Genomic DNA, 26,982 nt, shown 5'->3' on the forward strand with positions numbered 1-26,982 from the left:
ACCCCCAGGCCCTCGGGCAGTGCCCGAGTTTCCAAATGGTCAGTCCGCCCCTGATTACTTACATTCACTTTGCACCGGCAAGGTTGCTCATGCTTTTCCTTTTGCTAGTAAATTTTATACTGCTTTAATCTCTGCAGTATTTTAATTCTAGTAGTAAAGCCTGTTTTTACTGTCTCTAGCAATTTGGAGCCATCTTAATGTTAGTAGTAAAACACCGGCCTATACTCACTTTTTTGTTACATTATGGCCAATTCTCCCTGATTAAAAAATGCCCTGCCACTGCTCATTTTTACACTGCTTGACTTTCTGCAGTCTCTTAATTCTTAATAAGAGTTTGATAAAAAATTGTCCAGGGGAAGGACAGTTTTGATCAGTAAGAACATGCACAGCCTCTGCAAAATACTGATCAATTTCTGTCTGCCAGTTAAATCAGGTCTATTGCTGTTTGATGAAAAAGCAGACCACCGGCTACAGTCATTGTTCGGGTATTATTACAGCCACACGTATTTTGACAGCTGGCAGCAGGAAATTCATTCATTCAAGATGTTTAGCATGCATGTGTTAATCTATGGATGTCTCACAGTTACTCTGTTACATATTTGGCCAGCTTAATCCACACTGAATTAACCACTCCAACAACCTCCACATCCCGCATGATTTTCCATGGTCAAAAAGGTAGTAACACATTGGTCTAGCAATTATTATTACTTTTTGCTGGATTTTGTGTCCTTGGTATTTTGTTTTGCTGTAATGAATGGTATGTTCTTGATTAGAGTCACATGCAATTGATTCCTGAAATAGGATTGTGCCTTTTAATGTTTTTCTGCCTATTGTACAATGATGGCCAAGTGGGAACCCTGTTATCCTGGGAGGACATCACACGACATCCTCCCAGGATCGTGCCTCGCATGCACACAGGCTTGATCTGTCACCAGCTGTGTCCAATGGATATGGCCGATAACATGTCACTACACTGGCCCGCTGCCAGTGTCACGTGATCACTGTGACTAATCACAGCAGATCACATGACAGTTGTAAATAATGAATGGCTTCATTTCATGCCATTTTACAACTGTGCCACGAGCTGTGATTGGTCACAATGATCACATGAACAGACTGGGCTAATCACAGCCCATCTGTAGCATGTGATCAGCTATGGCCAATCATAGCTGATCACAATAAAAACTACTGAATTAATCAGTTTAATTCAGTAAAAATGCTTGCTTATAACATGTAATTTGTTGGTATAAGCAATCATAATGTGTAAAAAAAATAATACTGATCACTTGCCCAGAGTAATACAATGTTGCTATGGTACCATCGTATTACTCTGGTCACAGAAGTAGAAAAAAAAATAGCAAAAACAGAAAAAAAGTAATAAATAAGAAAAAGAAAAAAAATGTAAAAGTTTTAAAAAAGTTTGTATTTTTTTTTAACATACTGTTGCCAGTATGTTAAAAAAAAAAGTATAGTATATATATGTTGATCACCTCCACACCAGGTATATGATGTCGCTGTACTGCTTTGGTGACAGTATGCAAAAAAAAAATTATGATCAAAAATTACAACTTCAGAAAACTCGCTATGCCTCTTACTAAATACCTCAAACTGTCTACTTTCCAAAATGTGGTCATTTTGCAAGTATTTGTACTGTCCTGGTGTTTTTGGGCCACAAGAAATTAGATCAGCCGTCAATACATCACGATTTATCAATTTTTAGATATATACTATAGTTTCATACCAACTAAATAATAAACACTGATTTGGATTATTTTCACCAAAGACAAGTAGCAGAATACATTTTGGCCTAAATTTGTGTACAAAGATTATTTATTTGCAAAATGTTACAACAGAAACGAAGAAATATATGCGCTTTTTTCAAAATTTTCAGTCTTTTTTCGTTATAGCGCAAAAAATAAAAAAAAAACAGTGGTGATTAGATACCACCAAAAGAAATCTCTATTTGTAAAAAAAAACACGCATTCTCCCTTTTGTCCCACCTGTTGCCAGCTTTGAAATATCCATGTAATCTATTTTATTGGTAATCTATAGTGGTCTGGTATCTATTTTCTGTATTTATTAGTGGCAATGTTTCAAGAAATAATTGTTAAAGGATAAGTTCACCTTTGGAAAAATGTTAAATTTTTAGGGTGTAACATGTAACGTGTTCCTGCTCCTACAATCCCCCCCCTCCCCAGGGCTGGAGAACTTCTCCCCACATCCGCTGTCAGAATTTGAAAAGAGTGTGGATGTGAGGGGTTCCGCACACATGGCCACATCATGAATTCACAGTTCATTGAAATAATTCCTACAAGTTCTGTCAGCCTTTTAGTTCTCAATGAGGTGTGAGGGCACTGGTGAGTACTCTGGTAGTCCATTGAGCTTCCTATCATTCAGTAACTGCCTGCCCATATCGGAGCTAAAGGCAGACAGCTACACTGACAGTCTGCAGGAGTCAGAGATTGCACCCGTGATCTGCTGATTGCGGGTGCAATGCTTTACAGGCTACTAAGAAAAAATTCGAAAATGCACATTTTTTAACCTGAAAAAAACGTGCATTTATTATTTTTTTTTTAAAGGTGAACTTAACCTTTAAACATATGATTTTAATCATAATAAATAGGAAATATTTCAAAGCAAATCGCATAAGGAGCACACTGAGGAGACTATAAAACACACTATGGAATCCTTTCATAATGCAGTGGTATAGCCTTAATGCAATGATAGCACTGCTTTATAAAGAGCTCTGCAAATGTATAATGTAGAAGGGAGTGTGGTGCACTCCAGACAAATTTGGCCTCATAATGGCAAGTATTGAAATTATTTATACTGGTTGGTGCCATTATCCAAGTAACAGTAAATTGTAGATTATAAGCAGCACATTGTATGCTGAACACAAGCAGCATTCTGAAGAATATATACGCTTTTCCATCAGCATCACTTTTGTCTGGTAAAGAAACTAGTGTATTGGCTCTGAAACATTGCTTTTGTGTGATGAATAAGAAAGGAGGAGTAAGTAAGGTGCATACAATGTGCTCATCATATCTCCAATTTACTGGCTGATTGCATGACTTGTCAAAGTCATGTGACTAGCCTCTCCTTCAATTACAGAGTTCAGATTTAAAGTGGTTCTAAAGCTTCAAGGCTTTTTTTTTTTTTTACCTTAATTCATTCTATGCAGGGGGCAGAAGAAAGCCAGCACTGAGAACTCACCTCAGTCTCAGCACAGGAAAGGAATGAGGAGCTGCCTTTATGGAAGGTGGAAACAGCATGTGATCTGTGAGTGCAAGGGGGGGGGGCACAACACCTGATGTATAGGGACACCTGTTGGACGCCTGATGTATGGAGACACCTGATGTAGGGGGAAACTGTTATGGGGACACCTGATGTAAGGGGACACTGTTATAAGAAAGCCTGATGTATGGGGACACCTGGTATACGGGGACACTGTTATAGGAACACCTGATGTATGGGGGCACTGTAATGGGGACACCTGGTGTATGGGGACACTATTCTGGAGACACCTGATGTATGGGGGTACAGTGTATAAGAGCACCTGATTAATAGGGGCATTGTTATGGGAACACCTGATGTATGGGGACACTGTTACAGGAACACCTAATGTATAGGTGCACCTGATATATGGGGACACTGTTCTAGGAACACGTGCGGTATGGGGACACTTTTAAGGGGATACCTGATGTATGGGAGTACCTGATGTATGGGGACACTGTTATAGGAACTCCTGATGTGTGGGGACACTGTTATGGGGACACCTGATGTATGGGAACACTGTTATAGGGACACCTGATGTATGGGGACACTGTTATAGGGACACCTGATGTACAGGGACACCGTTATTGGGGATATCTGATGTATAAGGACACTTTTATAGGAGCACCTGTTGTATGGGGACACTGTGACTGGAGACACCTGTTGTATGGGGACACTGTGACTGGAGACACCTGATGTATGGGGACACTGTGACTGGAGACACCTGATGTATGGGGACACTGTGACTGGAGACACCTGATGTATGGGGACACTGTGACTGGAGACCCCTGATATATGGGGACACTGTTAAGGGGTCACCTGATGTATGGGAACACCTAGTACAGGCTGGGGACACCTGATATACTGTATATGGGCATTGTGATTGGGAACCTGATGTAAGGGGACACTGATGGGGACACCTGATGTATGGGGGCACTGTGATGGGGGAACCTGATGTAAGAGGACACTGTGATGGGGACACCTTATGTAAGGGGGCACTGTGAGGGGAACATCTAATGTAGGCTGGTAGGGGCCCCAGTGCTTTACTTTGCCCAGGAGCCCATGATGCTATTAGGTTGGCACTGCCAAGACAGCATGATTCTACACACACTACCAACATTATATCATAGCAATTGAAATTAGAGCCACATGTCAGTGTCATACTTAAAATAATAATTTGGTGACATATTCTAAGAACTAGAAAAGTGTGATGTCATTTAACCACTCATTGTTTATACCATGTTGATATGGAAGCCATTTTGCCTGCAATTCTAGGCTCCTTTATGTACCATGTCATCGATGTTCCCTAGCTTCTACAGGGGTCATGTTTCTAGGCAAATTAATTTGTTACAAATTTCTTTCAGGATGGCTGCAAGACTATGAGAATGCCAATGTTGGCAATTGTCCACAATGCCTTTGTTTTTAGGTGACTTGTTGAAGTGACTCTGTCACTTCCCCACCACCCCAGGCCTCAAGTGGCTTTCTAAAAATATAAATTCTACCCCATCATAAAAAGACTGATATTGCCAAGTTGGTGGGATAAGGGCAGCTCTGAAGGGTTCATTTCTCCTGGTATGCTCTAGTAATTGGAGAAGTTCATTGAACTCTCCATTCTTTATTGGCCAGTTTAAGTCAATCCAGAAGCAGGAGTTCAGGTAACACTCCCCACTACTGAAAGGAAAGTAGGTTGGAGGTATGCAAAGATAAGTAGATGGGACATAAACTAATACCTGGGTGTCCTATTTTATGAGATGAGTGATAAAGCAGTGGAGCTGAATTTACATTGTAGACCATTGTAGGTTTGGGTATGGAGAGGGGCAAGGGAGGGATGGGTGCTGTGCCCTATATAGACTACCACTTCTGCCTACATTTCAGGCCAAGTCAGCCGTCCAGCAAATCTAATCTTTTTATTAACTCACACCTTTGAGTATAAAATCTGAAATCTCAGTACAAATAAGAGGAAAGCATGATGATTGCTGACTTGATAATCGAGGCTCCCTAACCCTAAATTAGAAATTAAAGTTAGCACAAGAAAACTGTGTATATGGATAAAATGTGTCATATCTGTGTAAAGAAAGACGACACATTTCTGTCCTACAGAGCTATGCAAGGTTTGTGTCTTCCATTGATTTTCTATTCTATGCTTAAATAATTAAAAAGGTATTTAATAGCCCATCTTGTTTCTATCCACATTAAAACAAACCAATAGAACTATTGGAGGTCTTGTTCTGAGTTATTCTGTTTTACAATGCTGTTTCCCAAAAAATGTAATTACCCTCGTGGAGCTTTTTAAGTCATTACACTTGATGTACTTTCTGTAGGTTTTATAATTGAAACTAGTGGAGTTTTCCTTGCGGCCACTGTTTTTTTTTCCCCTTACTCTGATTACAGCGAATTTGATTAAATATAAACGAACTTGTTCAAATTGCAATTTACTTTGTGAAGACACTTTTTGATTATTCCATTATTAGACACAGGCCATTATTGCCTCCATGGGAAACAGATTTCATGTGAATTACAGAGCAGTAGCCATTTAACGCTCTACAGGTTTGGATTGTGGCACACCAAAGAAAATCATGTGCTGGGAAAATTATACTTGTATACTCCAGAACACAACACAGATTTGACTATAGTTCTGTAAAAGGAAACCTGTACTAAAAAAAATTCAGAGGATTCCATTGCTGACCCCCTAAAAATACTGCATACCTCTACTGGGAAAGAGACTTGGAAAGTATTAAAGTCTCTATAAATAAACAGCATTTTCAAAAGAAAAGCTTTGCGATGGATTCTTACTTGTTTTTTCAGTACAGATTTTCAAGTTAACAATCACCTTGTGTCCATTGTCCTCACATATTCTTAACTTTAGCCTTCTCCCTCTTTCAACTCAGTTCAGCTCCTTTGTGAAGCTAAATGAAATATCTAATACTTTCAGGTATGGAGCAGCATGTGACTCATTCTGTGTGACAGTGCTGGACCAATCAGTGCTGCCATGCAGAAGTCCATAGTCATAGCTTACACAGGACTTTCCAATAGCTTAATGAGAAGCAGTGAAGAGTAAAAAGAAAGTAAGTATACGCTGTTAGGGAAGGCTAAAAAAGGTGAATTAGTTTGCTTTGCCCCATGTAGAAGAAAAGCTAAAAAAACACATAAAAAAGTAGTTTAGTTCTCTAAATCAATTTTGTCTGAGTTTCTGAAGCTCACAAGTCTATTAATATTCTAATCAACTCATCCCCTTGAACAGGCATCCACTAATGCATCATCAGGACTGGCACATGAAGCAAAGTAAGAAAAGTAACCAACAGTAATTCTGTTGGTTCATAGAAGAAGAGGTATATTTTTTTGTATGGACAGGCAGTTACTGAATTGCAGGAAAAATCAATTAAGTACTCACCGACGCCCTTGCAGTTCATTGCGAACTACAAGCCATCAGCCACAATGGTTCATGATAGCTGTAGTTCATTCATTCACAGAACTCTGTGAATGAATGACACGTCTGGATGGGTGGAGCCCCACTCAGCTGTGCTCTTTTTAAATGATGACAATGGGTGCAGGTAGAAGATTCCCTGCTCACTGTCACAACCGGTTCAAGGGCTGCTGAACATGGGTGAAAAACGTAAAAAGTTATGAAAGCTGAATGTAGCCTTTATACACTTTCTCATGAATAATCTTCCCAGAGCTATGGGGATTACATAAATAGTGTATTTTTTCACATGAAGGTTTATTATTCTTTTGCTTTTGCTCTGGGGTTTTAGGTGTTCCATTTAGATATATTTAGTGTTTAGTAGAGTAATTCTTTCAACTTTTTATTTACCTGTACTTAAAAAGCAAAGTCTTCACCAAAATATAGTATACCAATTAAAACGAAAACACGACCATTACTAATTGTACAATATCATTATTAACCTGTAAGTGAGCGATGGGATAAAAGATACTTTTCTGCCAGCTGCACAAATAAAACCCCTTTGACAGATAAGAGCTGAAATAATATTTGCAGCCACTGAGTGACACTGTTACACCTTTCCAATACAGTATAAAATATTCGGAGGAAACGTAAACATTGTCTTCTGACAGAAATTGAGAAGGATGCACTGACATTTCTTATTCTTACCTCCTCTCTCATCTTCTTAACCGTCTCACCTTTCTGTTTTGGAAACAAAATCAGAATAAAAAAGAAGCAATGGTTAGGGCCGGGAAAGCTTGGAATTCTACAGAACAATCACAAAAATAATTTATACTGTACTGACCTTCCCAATGATGCTTCCAACCTCCTGTAAGAAACAAAGAAAGGAGTCATTCTGGATGAAAATAATGAAACATACAATGCCCCTTCATGTTTAATTGAAATATATTTTTCGCAGCTTGGAACACTTCTTAAAGCTGAATTTTAGCTGAAAAAAATTCCCTGCAGTTTTATTTGCATCACTTACCTGTAATGTCCCATTTGTTCAGGCAGATACAGTAGATCCTGAAAAAAATTTGAGCAGGGATATCTGTCCTCCTTCTGAACTTCTGGTGCTGTAATGGTTAACAGCTTCAGGTAGAACAGCGGTACAGATGCTTCAAGGACATGCCCACTTGTTCCTCCACCAGTGAGAATCGTTCTTTCACCAATTACTGCTTGTAACATGATCTGTGAATGGGGAAGTTTCTGATCAGTCACAGGATTATTGCCTCAACTTACAGGTTGTGTTACAAGCAGTGTTTTCAGTGAAAGAACGTTTCTTGATGGAGGAGGAGTTGGGTGGAGACGTGTCCTAATTGGATCATCTGTACTGCTGTTCTGCCTGAGGACCCAAAGATGATAACCACTGCAGTTCCGGAAGTTCAGAGAGCGCAAGAGGATGGGGCATCCCCTGCAGTGAAGATTTCTTCAGGATCCAGCTGCCTGCACAACATAGGACTTACTTCATTAAAGTAAGTGATGTGATTAAAGCTGTAGGGATATTTTAAAACTAAACTTAAGCTTTAAAACATGGATCCCTAAGGTGACATGACTGCATTATGGGATTTGGTTCAGGGGAAACCCCAGTTCTTGCAATGAAGAGAGAAATCATAATGCATTTTTTTGGAGTCTCGTGGATAAGACTACAGCCAGAGTTTAATAAGGAGATAGAATGAACTGTCAACTCATAGTTCCTGCTATCACATACTTTACATGTGTTTCATTTTCTATAGCAACAGGTTCCTGCTAATTAGATTATAGATTAGTATTATTATTAAAAAAACAGTAATACGAAAAGTGTAACTAAAGGCAAAACTTTTTTTTAGTTTTGGGCACAGTGGAGAGGGATTAGAACATCTATTCGTTTTTTTATTGCAGTCTGTGCCCCTTGTCAGGGAGATTCGCCCTCTCTATTTACCATTATCATTAAAAGGGAAAGTAAAAGAAAATCCTAAATTTTGGCTTGTCCCCATAAAAGTAATAAAGGAAAATTTTCCAATGGGGACGCTAGTTCTGGTAACCAGGAGGTTCCCAAGGAATTCCCTCTCACTTCCTTTTTTATGGCAGGAAGTAAAGGTAAATCTCCCCAATGGAACAAAGATGGCAAAAAATAAACTGACGGGTTATAACCATCCCTTACTCTATAAAAAATGGAAAATAAATTACTATAGTTCTACTTTAAACTGTAATGTATGTCAGTTTGAATAATCAAGGTTAGATTTATTGTAGACATTTCTACAAGATGTCCGGTTAGATCTTAAAAAATACAGTACATCAGCACTGGTTTATAAACAGTCATAGTCAACCCGGCCCATTGAGGACATTTCCTCTCCTTTCCTCTTCTACCTATCCAGGAAGTAATGGGAAATCCCCTCAAAGTTATGAAAACTAAAAAACAGGTTGGTTAAATTTGGTCTTTAACATTCAACCTCCCTAAATCCAAGGCAATGTGGATATGGCAGTTTTGAGTAAGGTCTAGCTAAACGAAGCACCATTTAACTGTTTTATATAAAAAGCAAGCATTGATATTTTCTTGCAGTGGTTTTTTTCATTGCCTCCTCCTACAGGCCCATGTTGAAGCAACCAAAATACTACAGTTGTATTCCTTATTGTTTTTTCTAGATTTTGGAGAAATCATGACAGCATTATTTGCTTTTGTAGTGTTAGTTGTAGTTTTGGCAGACCTGTGAATTCTAGTGGATCTCATTACTTTTTGTCACAAAAAAAAAAATACAAAACTCAATACAACTAGTGGAGCTGACATTTAGGTATTCAGAGACTTAGTAAGGGATGCTTATTGTATTAACCCCTTTTTGCTCAGCGAAAACATATATGAGGCCTCACGAAAGTCGGTCTTTATCCGTGGGACCACATTTATGTGCTACTGTGTTCGTGCATACAGTGTGCTGCACAGTGTGCTCAAAAAGTGTGTGTATAATAATAATAATAATAATAATAAATCAATCAAAGATAGCTAGAACAGGATTTGATCTAGGTCACTGTGAGGGTTGGGGTTAGGGTAAAAGTTAGGGCCACAGGTCATGATCAGAGTCAAAGTCAGGGTCAAAAATCAGGGTCCGTGTATTTTAGGCAGGATTTAAAAAAAAATGAAATAGTATCTGTAGCAAACTAGCTCATCAGAGTTGGACGCGGAGTTCCCCTTTTCCTTTTCTTTTTATTGGAAGTATTCCTCAGTCCTACAGTCCCTACCCCCTCCCTTCCTGAGAGGCAAACATTATATCCTGACAGATGGGGGGGGGGTCAACCCAAGTTAAGGCATCCTCAGTCCGATGCCAGGCAGTCAGCGAAAGTGTAACCTTTCTCACCTAAAATCATGATAATGCCAGCTCATCAGAGCATTGGGAAGCACTGATGCCAGACCTTGTGTAGGCTCACCCATCATAAAACAGATAAGGCAGCTTCTCCCCGGACTTGAAAGAAGTTGAAACCTCACAGAATCTAACAGTAAAGATGTCAGAATGAAATGAACATTCCTCAAGTCAGGTTTTTTTCCCCCTATGTTTCATGTCATGCATTATGACAGATGTTGGTTCTAATTCAGAGTTCTCCTGACCCCTCCCAAAACAGCGTAATGGCCAGTATTCAGAGCCACCCCCCCCCTTGCAGAGGGATTTTTAAAAAGAGACAGGCTGGCAAGCCTGGGAGAGAAGAAAAGCACATCTCCTGAGTTTAACATCGTAACAGAGGAGATCAAAGACCCTTCCAGCTCTGCACTTCGATCTGCTTACAAACCAAGGCATATTGGCAAGTAACTTAACCCTTTAACTTCCTTCCTGTTATCTCTTTGCTGTACCTTTATATGCATATATGTATATTTTTTTTTTGTGACATCTCTTTGTAAATATTTTATTGCACCTGTTTGACTCTTTTAGAAATAAATCTTCCTTTCTGAAAGTGTTAAACTGTTTTTAAGCGCTTACTTGCAATTCACGAATTCCTGCCATTCGAAGAGACGCTACTGTGTTTGTTTAATTCTCTGCCCAATTGGCCTGCGGGGTCTGCATTGGACAGGCGACTTTTCAATCATTATAGTGTATATCTGATAACGAGAGTTTCCTTCTTCTCTGACAAAAAAGACGATGGTGGCAGTAGAGGGTTAGTTGCGTAATTAACCCGACCCAGTAACAAGCGCATTCAGGCTGCAGGCACCGATTGTAGCCCATTAGCTGGACAATCGCTGTGAAGGGTGCAGCTGGGTGGGGCCTTGTTATGTGCGTCACACCGCGGTTTTAGATCGGCCGGTCCTTCGGTCACGAGTTTGGTGAGAAGGTCTGGGGTCTGGCGCCGCGGGCGTGACGTATTACTGTTAGTCGCGGTCGTGCGATTGTCGGATGTTGGTGGCGGCGACCGTGCGATCGTGACAGTATCTATTTAGTATCCATGTCAGTTAATTGCAGTATGTTTTAGGTAAGATAAAAAAGAAAAATGTGCACTATTGTTACTGGAACCTACTATGGGTACAAACAACAAATAACATATCCTGTCCATAATACACATATATTGTATTGCTGCTGTTGTCAGGAGCAGGGGAATTTGTTTTGGATTGTTCATTGGTGCTAGGTCATGTTAATAGCAAAAGATCATATAGCTAAAGATGATTTTTTTGTGCCAGTTTTCCTTTCATAATAAAAAAAAATTCAGGACATATCCATTACTATTTACCACCATATAAACAGTTTTACTATTTATTTATGGTACTTATACAGCGCTGTCAATTTCCGCAGCGCTTTATATATATATTATACATTCACATCAGTCCCTAACGCTCAAGGGGAGTACAATCTAAGGTCCCTAACTCACATTCATACATACACATACTAGGGCCAATTTAGACAGGATCCAATTCACCTACCAGCATGTCTTTGGAGTGTGGGAGGAAACCCACACAGGCACAGGGAGAACATGCAAACTCCAGGCAGGTGGTGCCATGGTTGGGATTCGAACCAACGACCCTAGCACTGCCAGGCGGAAGTGCTAACCATTTAGCCACTGTGCTAAATATGTACAGTTTTACTAACACGACTATGTTGTTATGCAGATGTTTAGAAGCAAGACTATAAAACAAATATACATATTGCATTCATCTCCCTTCAACTATTAGAGAAAATAATCAAAATAATGAACTGTTGACAAAGATTCCCACAATCAGTGCAAACAGATCATAAATTCTCCAATACCTTAATTTACACCCATTACCTGGTCACACCATCTAGAGTGCCATGTCACCATAGCTATGAGAATCAGTAAAGAATTATGTAAAGATTTTTTGAATGCACAATCAAGCAATAAAATATAATGTCAGACGGGTCAGATGATTCTGCATAGCTCATAGGAGAGTTATTATTTCCCTAAAGACAGGAGCATATTTCTTGAAATACATTTACCTCTAAAAGTGCCTTATATCCAAAACAAGAATACTTCTCTCATTTCATTTTTTTTTCAAGACTGCTACAATGTAGCTAAGGTTCCCACACCCACTGCAGTAAGCGTAGGCCTTGGTATGAGCTCACCATCAACTTATGTAGAAAACTTGCAATGATCAATTAGAGACCAGTGCAGGGAATTTTAAAATTTGATTTACTATACTATACTGTACTTGTGTGAAAAAGAAAAACATTCATTAGCTACATAGAGCCACACAGTATGATGGTAATTTACAGAACAACTACAAGAGGGAGGGAAGCTAGCCCCTGAAACAGGCAACTCACACATCAGTTTTGTTTGTAGACATGATCAGTTTTCCAGAAAGGATGGTTTCATATAAGAAACACAACCTTTGTTAGGTTTAATTTATCTTTCATGTTTGCCTATTTTCAATCTGCTGTTAAATTGGGAAAAAAAGTTTTTCTTGGCTGCAGATGTTTCGTTCACTAAAATGTCATCTTGGATTATTGGTGCCCATGAAAAGTAATTGAAAGATGTAAGCCAGTGTCAATTAACACTTACTGGCAGATGCTCATTATGTTTAAGTCTGAACTGATTGATGGATTAGCATGGAAACTAGGAGGGTAGTGAATAATCACATCATGACTTCCTCTACCACTCTTCTTTATTGAAGCAAACAAAATGTGACAGTTTCATCAATCACAACAGACACATCAATATAACTGCAAATCCACCAAACTGTTATTGTGCAAGAGGCCTGAGCTATATCATATTGCTTACTCTTCATAGAAGGCTTAGCGTAATATTTATTAGCCTTAGTGGTGTTGGGATTTCTTTTCACATGCATTTTGTGCGTGCTGATACTTATTTTTAAAATTGTATTGATGCCAAAGAAGTGGGTACATGTCAAAGAAATGGGTCTAAAAAAAATCTTTACATACATAAATAAGATGGTGTTTTATGAGCCCTAAAGGAAAATAGAGAGTATTGTAACCTTAGTTTAACATTTTTCCAGTCTCTACTTCACTTTTCTACTGTTTTTCATTTCTCAATATCTTAAAATACTGTATATAAATAATATGACTTCTAGCATAGTTTATTTTTACCAGTAGAGGATTATTTTTGGGGAATGAATAGTAAGACTAAAAAGTCTAATATATTGCACATTTGTGTGGATGACAGGGAAAATCTTGTTCATAGCTTTAAACAATTTTTGGCCTGATAAGGCAGACTGAAACAATAGACTAAATTCACAAACTTTTAACAGGCATGTGGCTGTAATTTTCAGATTTAATTGGATTCAGCCAAAAATAACTGGTCATAATTATCACAGTTGGCAGTGTGTTTATGTAAGCTCTAAAACAAACATTATGCCCTGAAATTGGTTAAAATGATGCTGTCTTTGGGTGTAAAGGATAGGAGGGTTTAATTCCACTTTAACAACAACTAATGTTACACTTCTCATAATGCAAACAGCATATGAAATTTGAAAAAAGATAACATATATATGCATTGATCATCAATTAATAACTGAATCATGTCAGGTTTGAAAATTAGTGAGCATTATACAGTATGTAAAGGAGGTGGCGGTGGGGTCTTTGGGTGTAAAGGATAAGAGGGTTTAATTTCACTTTAACATCAACTAATGTTACACTTCTCATAATGCAAACAGCATATGAAATTTGAAAAAAGATAACATATATATGCATTGATCATCAATTAATAACTGAATCATGTCAGGTTTGAAAATTACTGAGCATTATACAGTATGTAAAGGAGGTGACGGTGGGGTCCTGAAACTAACACTGTAATAACACTATTTTCAGAAGAAACATAAGAAATTTGGGAACTGGTCTGATTATGTACTAATTGGTGCAGTCATAATAGCTGAGCAGAGATTACCAGACAGTATATATGTGAAATGCAAATAGTGGTATATACAGTATAAAGTACCTAGCAATAATTTAAAACCATTCTTACTGAGCATTAGCTGAGTCTCAGAACAAGCTCAGTGTGATGCATTATCAACGTGCAGTTGATTTGACTATAATAACAAGTTTCTTGAATTTGTGGAAAGGTAACAAATATATTAAGACTTTTTTTACTGAGTCCCAAACTAAACTGTCACATTTTCACTAGATAAATGAAACGTTACATCCTCTAACAGTACTCACTTATTTTTGGACATTGTTGTAGAATGTTTACATGAATCTGCTAAGTTTCCCAATGCGCATGTAAACAAAAATCAATCAAATACAAAAGAAATAAGCAAATAAATGCCTGGCTTTCTCAAGGCAACAAAGGCAATTTTAGATAATTTGCCATTACATCCTATGACACTGAAAACCCCACACTATGTTCACTTACGTAACCGTGTTCACCCAACACACAAAAAACAGGCTACACTTGTAAGATACATAGATATAATAGTCACATCATTTGTTAGCAGAATAATAAACTGCCCTTTCTATAAACAATATTAATACTTGTTTTAAAACATATTGTTACTGTATTATTATTATACAGTATTTATATAGCACCAAAGGATTTGCTCAGCGCTGTATAACACAAATTGCCTCTTTTAAATTGGCTATAAATTATTATTATTATTATTATACAGGATTTATATAGCACCAACAGTTTGCTCAGCGCTTTACAATATAACGGGAGACAATACAGCAACAATACAGTTCAATACAAGAGGGATTTGAGGGCCCTGTTCCTTGGAGCTTACAATCTAGGAATACTTGCATATTGTTAGCTCAGTAAATACCTCACTACCTTTCAGTGGCTAAGGAAGCATATTATTATCTGCACAAGGTATGGGTCATAAGGATTCATTTGAAAGCAATAATCTCTCTGATTACCTGAAATTATAATGGTAAATGAAGACAGCAAAATTAACCTGCTCTCTCAAACATGACAATTTCCATCAAGCTGCAATTATCTGTCTAATCTCATTTGGTAAATGGACTTTGAATATAGGCGCATTTGTTTGTGAGCGCAGAGCAGAAGAGTCTAGACAGTAATGTAGTTCTGTGTAATATAAACAGTTGTATTCACTGGAATGTGTTATGTACTGTAGCAAGGTCTGCTGCACTGCTTTAGGTCTGCTTATTGAGATTGGACACTAAGCCTTTCCCCGTTACTGAAGTGTCCTTGTCTCTACAACCCCATCAACACTGGCAGTCAATTAGAAGCCAGCTTTAGGTAATCATACCATACTTGAGAGAGGACTCTGTATGTTTAGGGATAGGGCTCATGTTTGCTGCTACCATAGGTTTGAGGTGGACCTTTTAAATTGTAAGTCCTAAGGAGCAGGGCTGTCTGATTCCTCCTGTATTGAACTTTATTGTAACTGTACTGTCTGCCCTCATGTTTGCTGCGCAAACTGTTGGCGCTATATCTGTTCTGAATAATAATAACACTGTGTGTTCAAGGTCTGTGGTTCCAGCAAATTTGTAGTGAAATTCACCAGACCAAATTGTTTTTAATGTGCCAGCCTCCTCACTATAAAAGGATAATGCTCAGAAGCCATTTGTCATTGTATGTTGGAGTAGTTTAGGAAGAGCTGTAGGGAAAGTTAGTTGCTATACAATGCTATATTGTGATACATTACTGTGAATTGCAGTGTGGTGGGGTACATATTTTTGTGTACCCTCCCTACCCCACAATGTTCACAGTTCTGAAACCCAACAGTCATTTTTAGGACTACCTTTGGATGTGTGTCAGCAAAAACTGTAGCTGCTGTTTAGCTGCTGCCCCCTTCTTCTTTTTTTTGTTTTGTTGAGGTTTTTTTTTATTTTCTTTTATGTCACATTTATTCTTTTTTTTTTACTTTTTTCAGCTAGGAAAAAAATAGGTTATGGGTTAGTGTTTCAGGGTTTATGTCTTGGGCAGAGGTATATCCTATTTGATTATCTGTCATGTGAGCTGATTCTTGTTTGCAACATGTCACTGCATATATGTGCAGTAAAGTATTGTGCACCAAAGAACCACATATTTCCCCCCTGTTGCCATAGCTACCATTACATTTAGGCAATCCCTGTTAGCAATAAAAATAACAGGCAGGCAATGGCAGAAGTTCTGCATATAGATGTAGTAGGGGGCAAGCACATTCTACAGGACAATGTGTGGCTCAGGCTGCATCATCTAGAGTCAGGGCACATCTGCCTTTTCTATCTCAGATGTGGCTGTGCTATACAGCCACAACAGCTGCAGGAGGTAAAAACTGACAAGTCTTCCACTTCTTCCTCCTCCCAGGTACAGAGCAGTCACTTGTCTGCAACTTCTGTTCATGTACCCTCTACTTCCTCCTTTCCTATAATCCTCTCATAGCCTGGCAAACTAGCAGTGAGGAGCCAGCAGAATTATTTTATCATTTGATCACATGATCACTGACTTGCAGCAGGTGGATAATGTTGATCATGTGTAAGCATTCTTCCTTTCATATATTGACCAGAGGGGGAGAGGACATCAGGCAAGGAGCTTATTGCAAAGTGGGCTCCAGCAATGAGGTGGTGGATGATGAGGTGGCAGACAATCCATGGGCGCCACTGATTTGAGAGGGGGAAAGTTCTGAGGAAGATGATTTTGTCTATGGGGAAGGGTAGCATGCAGAGAACCAGAAGGAGAAGTTGTTCTAATATATCTGAAAACTCTGCCTTACAGGTAAATGTCATTGCACTATCCTCAGTGCTGATCTACAGACCTCTGCAGAGAGGGTCTATTTTAATGTATCTGCTGTGGACAGTATCATTGTACGTCAGTGTCAGCTGCCTTCCAACTGCCTCATCTGTGAAACCCCTGTGCGCTGGAACACAACTATGCCCTGCCACAAAGGTTGCAGTGTGCCATTAAAGAATACCTGTACAATATTGGTACACAGTGCCCATACACTGTACAATATGTATGTCTGTTGTCTCTCAAATTAAACACTCTAATGTTTATGTGAAGCTAAAACCTGCCTTATCTCTCCCTCTCACATTGGGACCTTACCAAGCTGTCTACATATTGCCCAGTCACTGTACAATTTTTGTTGCCTTTGTCTCTCATAAAATATACTCTAAATTTTATTGCAAGATAAAATCTGCATTGTCCCTTTCTATTTGATACCTGTTCAAGTATGCTCATGTACTGTCCTGATGCTAGTCATAACAAACACACACCTATAAGTGTATATTTGGAATATTTTGAGGATAATTGGGGTTACAGAGATGTTACATTTTTAAGACAATGCATTTATTGTACTATGAAAAAAAGAACTTCACAAATAATACTATTACACTGTTTTGTCACTGGCCCATTTGCACAAAGTTGTGGGCTTTAGCTTTTTTTTTTTTTGTAAGAGTAAACATTCCTAATGCTTTTATTTCTGTTGTAGCTGCTAATATCACTGATCAATTCAGGCTTATTACTTCTTGATAGAAAAAAAAATTATCAGCTGTCCAGAAAATTGTACTGTTCCATAACACCACATACAGCTTGAAAGCATCTCCTCAACATACAATTTAAAGGTTTGTCTATTTTTTATGCCAACCTTTAAAATGACCTACCTGATGTATGGTATATATCTTTTTAATTTGCATTGGTAAATGTACCCCAGCCCCCCCTCCCCGTGCTCTTTAGACCAATTTTTGCCTATTAGCCCCCTAAAACTGACACAATTCAATAGCAAGATTTCCCCCAATAAACCAGTGGGATTCACTGTTAAGTTAGGGTTTTGCAAATTCATTGTTGGGAGGGAGGAGTCAGAAGTAGGGGAACATTTCCACAAATTTACTTACCATACATGGAGCCTGATGGAGGTGCTTTTTTATAAAATGTACTATAACACAGACATTTAGCTTTATTACAAACATCCATACATCTAACCAGAACATTTTTGTTTGCTATTAGGCTACGGCTACAATGGCCAATTTTTGATCAAATGAAAATAAAAAAATCAAGCAACCCTTCCAATGGGATTTTTGGAATTAATGGCTTACAGTAGCTCCACTATATCATTTCCTGCACTGAAAGGGAGGATAGATAGAGGAAAAGGCTTGTACTACCTTAAGGCCCCTTTCAGTCTGCCAGTGGATCTGTCTGCTCATTAGGGGATCTGTCTGCTGTTCTCCACTAAGCAGGAGGATGACAGGTCCTTGTCCACTCGGCTTATGCAGAGTGAACATGGACACATCCTGTTTTCCTCTATCGGTGGTCAGATGTAAACAGAATGCCTGTCCATTTACATCTGACTGTCATTCGGTCCATTAGACGCATGGTGAATGGATCCCCATCCATCTGATTTCAGCGAATCTGATTAGATCAGATACAGGTGGGTATAAACGGACACATGTTTGTTTACATCTGCCTCTTCATAAAGGGCAAAAACAGACAGGTGCTCTAGATTGGTCCAGCCATGTAAAAGGGGCCTTCATCAGTCATACAACTGACCTGGAGCATTGTGCTATGCTTGAATAATCATGTTACTAGAAAACACTCATGATCAAAACTGCCCATTCAGTTCTAGCCTAAAAATATTGGGAAAAGAATAGGCCAATGAGTTTAAGTGGAGGATTTAGAAAGTTCTTACTTTCATGCCTTATTTAGATCTAACTTTTAGTGCACTGTCAAGTTCTACCATACTTCATTTCCTTGTACGATTGTCAGAGGTTTCCCATGAGCATAACACTTGGAGCAAAGGTAGCTCCAACCCAGCTGCATCCAGAACTGAACATAGACATAATCTTACAAATATATCCCTTGTCTCTGCTCAAATCTATTGAATAGATTTACTTATTAAGGAACCTAGCTTCCAGGGAACGGATTAAATCTTTACCTCTTTCTGTACTTTGGCCTTTCCTAATATAGAGTTTCCCAAACCTTTTTCATCAAGGTCTAAAATAATTGATAACACCCTATATCATCACAAAATCTACAACAGATATGAGAGATGCCTTTAAATGCAACTGCTCTGTCTAGCTTTGCACTGTAATTTACTGTAACTAATCAATGCTTAAGAATTTGTAGTTAAAAAAAAAACGACGAAGAGCATGACATAAAAGTATTTTTTGTATGCACTGATCTATAGAAGTAATTAGTATATCTGACTCATTACATTGTATGAGGAATTCCCTCCTTCAGCCTGCAGAAAGACTCCTTTCAATGTGTACCACCACTCCTGGTCTGTACAGAAGGAAAGCTGTCACTGTGATTGACACCTTACACTCAGGGCCGTTTTAGTAGCATCATAGGTCCCTGGGGCCAACACAAAAGGCACAGTATGGGATGGTGGGTGGATGGGGGGTAGGTTTGTCAGGAGGGCAAAAACCTGTGTGACTACCCCAACCAATCCAGGACAGTCGGGATAATGTAATGCAACATTATCATGGGGCCCCTGGGCATTGCCCAGGGGTGCCCATGCATTCAGATAGCCCTGCTCACACTGCTACATTAATCGCCTTCACTTAGTGTGGCTATAAATAATAGTCAACCTTTACCTTTTAAAGAAGACAAAGCCACCTAGTTTCAAGTGCACAATAAAAGGAGCAAAGTGCAAAAGGCTACCAGTTAGCCTCACCTGTTTCAAAGCCAAGGTGAGGCCCAGCTCACATCTTAAAAACTATTTCAAAATGTACAGCTCCAGCTAAGGCATTACACTAACATGTAGAATAAATCTAGGAAGTTTTTCATATTAGATATACAGTATACTTCATTTTCTATGTGCCACATTTTAAAGAAAACAAGAAAATGTGTAGAAATGTTAACACAAAACTTAGTTACATAAAAAAATGCGGTCTGGTAACTTTAAAGCCTGAAAAGTTCTATTTACAGTAATTTCAATGCTCAAACTAATATGAATATTTACCTGGCCCAAATAAACACATTTCATAATAATCTAGAATATCTCATTGCATCCATATGTTACAAAATATTCCATCAAAATCATCTACTCTCTGCACCCCAAAATGCAAATGTTTCTTGAAAAATATCCTGTCATAATTATGACTTTGTTAGAAAAGCCATATTAAGTAATAGGCCTTTGGGAAAACATGGTTTGCCACGTGCTGTATAAGATTTTGCATACAGAATGGTCTAGATAGAATTTTAACTAGGAGATTAAAAGGGACAGGTATCTCATGAAGGGAATGTATATGAAGTGACAATGCTTGCCAGTAACATCATCCTGCATAAACAAAAATGTCATTGACAGAACCTGCCATGAAAGAATCCTCCCGCAGGGGATGGGAGAACTGTGTAAAAGCTGCTTACTTGGAGAGCAGTACTAACACCACTTGGATGTTATGTAGTACATTTTCTCTTTTGTTTAGAGACAGGTAGGTCTTACTCACCGTTTCCTGCAAAGAGTACTGATGTTAATGAATAAAGACTAAATGTTTTACCAATTACTGAGTATCTATGCTCTCAGGACTGGCTGTGAACCTAGAAATGGCAATGCATGTAGATTAGAAATAAGCTCCACAACCTTGGAGCCTCATTGATACAGGTTTTCAAGAACAACCATTCTCTCAAAAGAAAGCCATTTTTATTTTTTTTAAATGATAATTGGACTTATATGGAAGACAAACTCTACTTATACTGCTGAAAGAATCAATAATTCAAAACCTCACCTAATATTTTGGATAAGTAGGTCAAACTGACATCTTCAACGACAACTACGTTGTGTGGTTTGCAAAATTTACTAAATGAGGAAGTGTACCTTTTTATCTTGATTGTATGCATCTTTAATGCACCAAACATTGACAAATGTCCAACAAATTGGAGGATATGATATTGGTGTTAGCCTGTTACACAGTAACAACTGTGTAAGGACTACAGAATACAAGCATAACCCTGAAATTCAAAGCACAAATACTGCAAGCATTACACTTGAATTCTGATCTATTGAAGAAAGTTCTGACTCTTGTGAACTCTTCTCCTTGCTGACTATGATGCTTGCTTTGGTGTACCGACAGTAAAATCACCACAGAAAATTTGCAGTTTTGGACGTTTGCCATTCCGTGAGTCTGCAAAGGCATAATTTGCACAAAAGTATAATATATTGCAGCTTACAGTCCTTGGATGTGGTGGCTGCATTGGGTTCATTTCTTTCAAGCAAAGAACATTTTAAGCAAATACAGAAAATACCTGTTGATCTTGCCAGAAATGCAGTGTCCTTGTCACTCTTTGTGAGCTGCACTGAAACATAATCTACTTTCTAGCTATGTTCTGTACGCTATCAAGTTCCCTGCCTCCCATATAATGGAGTTGAAAAGATACTGTGTGGACATATTTGTAGTCCATATCAGGCTTGGGGTGACAGCCATTGGTTCTTCCATAGATACAGTAGAGGATTAGAGTAACTACATGTAAAAAATGTCTCCCGTTCATCCTTCCATAGGTTCTCCTCCCACAGTGGGTACCCTCCAGGCGCATGTCTCACTCCGTGAAGCAATTTCAATAGCAAAATAACAGTGATTACTTCCGCATTCACCCTGATTAGGCTTAGTTGGCTTGGCAGGGCCAAGATGCAGGGACTGAACCTGAAGCCTCTGTTACCTCATCAGTAGATGTGCTTGATCTATTTTTTGTGAGCCCTCTAATTTTGCTACAGGAGTGACGTAGCCACCCAGTAACAGGAAGTGTGTTATTTGGAGGACTACCAGGTATAAATAAAGCAAAAAAATACTTAAAAAAAAGAAAATGAATGCAGACATCAAACCAACCAGCAATATACTTCAGTTTTGGTTTGGGGTTTAGATACACTTTAAAGATTTTCTTTGTCAATGATATTAGAAATGAGAGGGCTTCTCAAAGTTAAAAGTACAGCAATATTGTTATCAACAATATAAAAGGGCTGGTAATTACATATGGGCATAATCCACAATTTTTAAAATGTAAAAAATACTGTTAGTTTAAAGGTAGGCAAACAACAGTATTGATGTAGTAACAGTCTGCTATGAAGCAAGTCAAGCACAAACATATTAAAAAAGTAGAGTTTGACGGAACTGTCAAAAAAAAGTGACATTACCTTTCCATGCATTAATAACCGTATGGTCAGTGTGACATTAAGACCCCCCTCTGGCGCATTTGCATCGTTGGCATTCATTTTGGGCACTTCTCTTTAACTCCTGGCAACAGACTGCTTTCTTCTCGTTTAATCTGCTGGGACAAAATAACACAGAGTCAATGAAGCAACATGACAAGAACAAGAAGTAATCTAATGACCTGCATAAATACATGTGAACAGAGAATATACACTCAATGTATGTAAATGCAAATTCCCCTTCTCTTTACTATAAAATGTCACAAGAAATAAGATAACATAGATTTACAGGGGTTAACTCCTGCTGGTGTTCACATAGTTTCAGAGCTAATTTCTGAAGTGTTTTACAGTTTTCGGCCTTGACTGAACATGAAAATGTTGCAGTGACAACAAATAAATTTGTGTCAGCATATTATATCTTTCACAACACCTATCAAATGCCCAGAAGATTCTTGGCAACTCTTGGAACCATAGTTCAGAATACCAACAAGATCAGATCCCTGCTTTCATTCTCACCAAATGAAAAAGAAGATGCTTTGTTGATAATATTCAATGAAGATAGTGCGCAGGGTATTCCAAATCACACACCGCAGGAATGAGAGCATTAAAGCATGATTACACTTGAATACAACATATAAGGACAGAGCGCAGCTCCTAGAAGACGTGTTACGAAATACTTATTTTTCTTTTATTGAAAGTCAGCCCTTGTGACTTAACGATGTCATCTCTTTCAATCAGATGATCCCATCTAAAGATGACAGGATTTCTTGAAACATTCCACAAATTGTGTTTTCAAGACCTAAAGACCACTACTAAATTCAATGACAAATTGTTTTGCTCTTAGCCGATGGGGTAATCTAAAAATAAAATCAATGCTTAAAAGCTCATATTTCTGAGAAGTCATATATGAGTTTAACCCTAAAACTGAAATCTCACAATACAGAAGCCAAAACTTATTATGATAAATTGTATATGTCCCTTTTCTTAGAATAAAAGAACATATATATTAAATGCTGGTTATTTAGTACCTCTGGGCTGGGAAACAAAAATCACACTTTAAAATGAACACAAATTGAATTGAATATTTGGAAAGGGTGGAGAATGGAGTTTGGCAGGTTTTTATTATTGATTTGTGTACCCCTGTTCTTGTCTTGTAATCAACTGCCCTTATTGCTATTTTTATGTCATTATTGTTCAAAACTCTTTTGATTTTAGCCTTCCTTAAGACTTCATTCGCACAGTTGTCATGAATAATCCCTGTCACGTGTCTAACATGGGCATTTCCTATGATCTTCAGCTCCATCTTGCAGCCATAATGCAGTATTTTCCTGAAATACAGCAAACAGGAACTTTCTGTATTATGACTACGAGATGGAGCTGTTGATCACAGGAAATACCAATATTAGACATGTTGCAGAGATTATTCATGTAGGAAATACACATATTAGATACAATATTTGCAATGGCAGCATGTATGCTGAGGCATTCACTCATCGTATTTATTATTAGACTCCTAAGTGTCAGGTTTTAGATGTTTATATGAGCATCATCACCACTAGAGTGAGAACATCTCATGGCAGAGATGAGGTATTGTGATGGACAGTTTCAGGTTGAAGGTGAATACTGCAGCCAGAGTTTTCCTTGTTTTTTTTTTTTTTTACCTTGGAGGGGCTTAAAAAAATTGACTCCAGAGTTGGGTGTTAAGTGAACTTGTTAGGATCACTTTAATGCTGGCAGCATCTGCTGCTTATATGCCCCTTTCTCTTCACTTCTCTGCTGCTCCATTCACCTGCAAAAGCAAGAAGTATAAGTCCTGTTTAGTCTCCAAGTTGGGCCTTGGTACTTGACAGGGCTGGGGACTCTTTCCTCCTTCACATGTGACAGTGCTAAATATTTAAGTGGCCAGTCGCCAATCACCAATGTCACATGGAAGGAAGGAAGTCACATGCTCTCCTATATTCAAAAGTATACCACTTCTCTTCCAAGAGCAAATAGAAAGGAGGGGAGTGAAAGAAAGGTTAATATAAGAAGCTGTTACTCAACATGGGCAAATCACAAGTTCACTTCAATTAATTGCTGACTTGAATGTAGTGCATACTGTTGTCACACATACATTTCCTATAAAATGTCACATAAAACATTCTTCTCTTCATCACAGTGGATGAAATGACATGACACTACGTTTAACTCTCACCAACATGTCTCCACTTAGTGTGAATAGTTGGTCATTTTGCCGTTCCTGTGCCAAATTCTTAGAATCATAGTGAGCATATTCTGAACCAATTAACAAACTGATTTATTACCATGTATAACTCTATAAATGAGGCTTTTTACAGATATGAATCAGTGAGTAAAGACAGAACCGTACAGCGATAGTTGTCACCTTCATACAACGTATAAGTACTGGATTTGCATTAAATCTGTTTGACTAAGACTGAAGCACTTTGGCCTATTGCTCAAAGGATATTTTGATCTCTGTGCAAAGCCTTCATTTCCTACAAATGAACCAAGAACTGCTTGCTGAATTGTACAATGAAGTGTAAATTTGTGTCTGTACCTTCCATTTCCTCCAAGGACAAGGACCTGCCAGTTTCAGCTATTGTAGAAGTGAGATTTCATAATCCCTTATGGCGGATTAAGGTTTTTGTAAATCTTTCATCCCTTTGCCATTGAGGTTCAACAAAATGCCCAGCACAGTGGAGGTTAATTGCATAATTTGAAATGTAACCTCTTTAAGGTATATGACCTTGAATTAACCTATAAATTTAAACAAACCCGGAAATAAAGATCTTCCTGGTAACAAGTAATATGCAGTAACGTATTATCACAAAGCATTTAGAGATTATCTGATTATTATTCAGATGAGACTGCATTTTTAATTAAACTAGTGTTGTCATTAAAATTTGAATCCCTTGATGCAAAGCATTACTCCTGCAAACTATTAAAACATTAGTGCAATTATCACAATGATTAGCAACATTCTTTGTACTGGTAAAGCAAATTGTAATGAAACCATTGGGCACTACTCACAGAGGGAGCTTGCACTCTTATAGCACTGATTTTAATATCTCTGCTAATATAAAAAGACAACTATGTGCAACTATCTGGCATTAAATTTGGTGGAGATCATATTTGACATCCCCATTCTCCCAAGCCAACCAGAATACTCCAGTGCAGAGCCTGTCTTATGCAACAATATGCCTGGTTTAAATGTACTCTTTGATGACTAGGTAGTACTGGTATATTGGCATCACCTTAGATCAGCAATGGGCAAACTACGGCCCGCGGGCCGTATACGGCCCGGTGGACCTTTTAATCCGGCCCGCGGAGCGTGATAAAAAAAAACAGCCAGGGCAGGCAAACATTGGCTGGCAGGATGTGTGTAGGCGGGGCAGCGTGACGAACGTGAGGGGAGCTAGGCTCCTCTCACAGTCCGCCCTGAAGACCGGAACGGCGCAGGAACAAGGCGAGAGGAACGCGCGGAGCAAAGGTAAGCAAATTGACACAGGGGGGACTTGGCTTACTACTTGGGGGGGAATAGTACTATGGGGGATGAATTAATATGGGGAATGAATTACTATAGGGGGGATGAATTTACTATATGTGGGATGAATTACTATGGCGGATGAATTACTATATGGGGGATGAATTACTATATGAGGGATGAATTAATATGGGGGATGAATTAATATGGGGAATGAATTACTATAGGGGGGATTAATTACTATATGGGGGATGAATTACTATGGGGGATGAATTACTATGGGGGATGAATTACTATATGGGGGATGAATTACTATGCTTACTATGGGGGAATATTACTATACTTGAAAGAAATACATTGCATAAAAGTTTTGTAAAATAACTCTTTTTATGCTTTTCTACCTTAAACTAATCTAAACATTTAATGTTACAAATTTTAATTTAATTTATATTAATTCACACATACACATCATTCATCTACTCTTGGTCCGGCCCCCGGGTCCAATATATGAACCCATTGCGGCCCTCAAGTCAAAAAGTTTGCCCACCCCTGCCTTAGATCATAAGAGCATGCATGCCTTTCTTAAGTCTTGTTCTCCTGGTTATCCTTGGAGAGGTGCTCTCCTAAAACCTGTCTGGATCCAAAGTGGTGATGTAAAGATGTAAATCAACTTCAGTGCAAATACATAAAAAGAACAATCCTTTTCTGTGGAAAAAAACACTGAAGTGCCTATTTCGAAATAAACTGCGATGTGAATCAGGATTGCAACTTCTTATACTTCTGTTTTTCTGCCTATACTGTCTGACTTTATCTCAAGTAGATATAAAGCTGTGATCTACAGCCTGAGCAAGTTAAGAGTTGGTGAAGTGGCCTTTGAAAACTCAGAACAAAGGTCACTAATTCTTTAAAAAACTGGCAAGAAATGGAATGAAAAAAAAAAAGGTAAACTGTCCAAAATGTGAAGACGTAATGGCAGAGACTTTATTTACCATTGTTATAGTGGTGTAATAAGTTAGAGAACATTTTTACCTTAGTAGCAATTTTATTGTTTTACAACTGTGGTGAAATTAATTTAAACATGGAAAATGGCCAAAACTGCCAATGGAACATATAGTACCAAAGTAAAAAAAAAGGAAAGATTAGCAAGACCCTCCAATGAGCCTTTGAAAATTGAATGAGCTGTGAACTGCAAAAAAAAAAAAAGAAAATTTGGAGATGAGTGCTATTGAGGATATATCTGCTTTTCAGTCAGATACACATGGGAGACATGTAAAGCTATCCCATCTCCTCCTCATGTCATAGTTGAGCAGATCTGAAAAAGGTTAAAGCAGTGCTGTAATGATGCAA

At 38.3% G+C, this 26,982-nt stretch overlaps 1 protein-coding gene across 11 annotated transcripts in view; it reads right to left on the reverse strand.

The window, feature by feature from the left end:
• LOC149452722 (poly(rC)-binding protein 3-like) overlaps positions 1-26,982 on the reverse strand; it is a 1,138,846-nt gene that overhangs the window by 81,543 nt on the left and 1,030,321 nt on the right. For 6 of the 11 annotated variants that reach the window (XM_089689053.1, XM_089689055.1, XM_089689054.1 and 3 more), the window contains 3 exons: positions 22,137-22,267; positions 7,518-7,541; positions 7,382-7,414 (listed from right to left, as the gene is read on the reverse strand). In XM_089689053.1, coding sequence (XP_089545179.1) covers positions 7,382-7,414; positions 7,518-7,541; positions 22,137-22,214 — 135 coding nt within the window. In that variant the 5' untranslated portion in view covers positions 22,215-22,267. Of the gene's footprint in view, positions 1-7,381; positions 7,415-7,517; positions 7,542-22,136; positions 22,271-26,982 lie in introns of all 11 variants that reach the window. The other 5 variants (XM_089689056.1, XM_089689058.1, XM_089689063.1 and 2 more) reach the window with 1 other exon arrangement.

Source organism: Staurois parvus, unplaced genomic scaffold, assembly GCF_062004578.1.
Source record: "Staurois parvus isolate SC_StPar_1 unplaced genomic scaffold, SC_StPar_1.0 ptg000468l, whole genome shotgun sequence".
In the NCBI taxonomy this organism is placed as follows: domain Eukaryota; kingdom Metazoa; phylum Chordata; class Amphibia; order Anura; family Ranidae; genus Staurois; species Staurois parvus.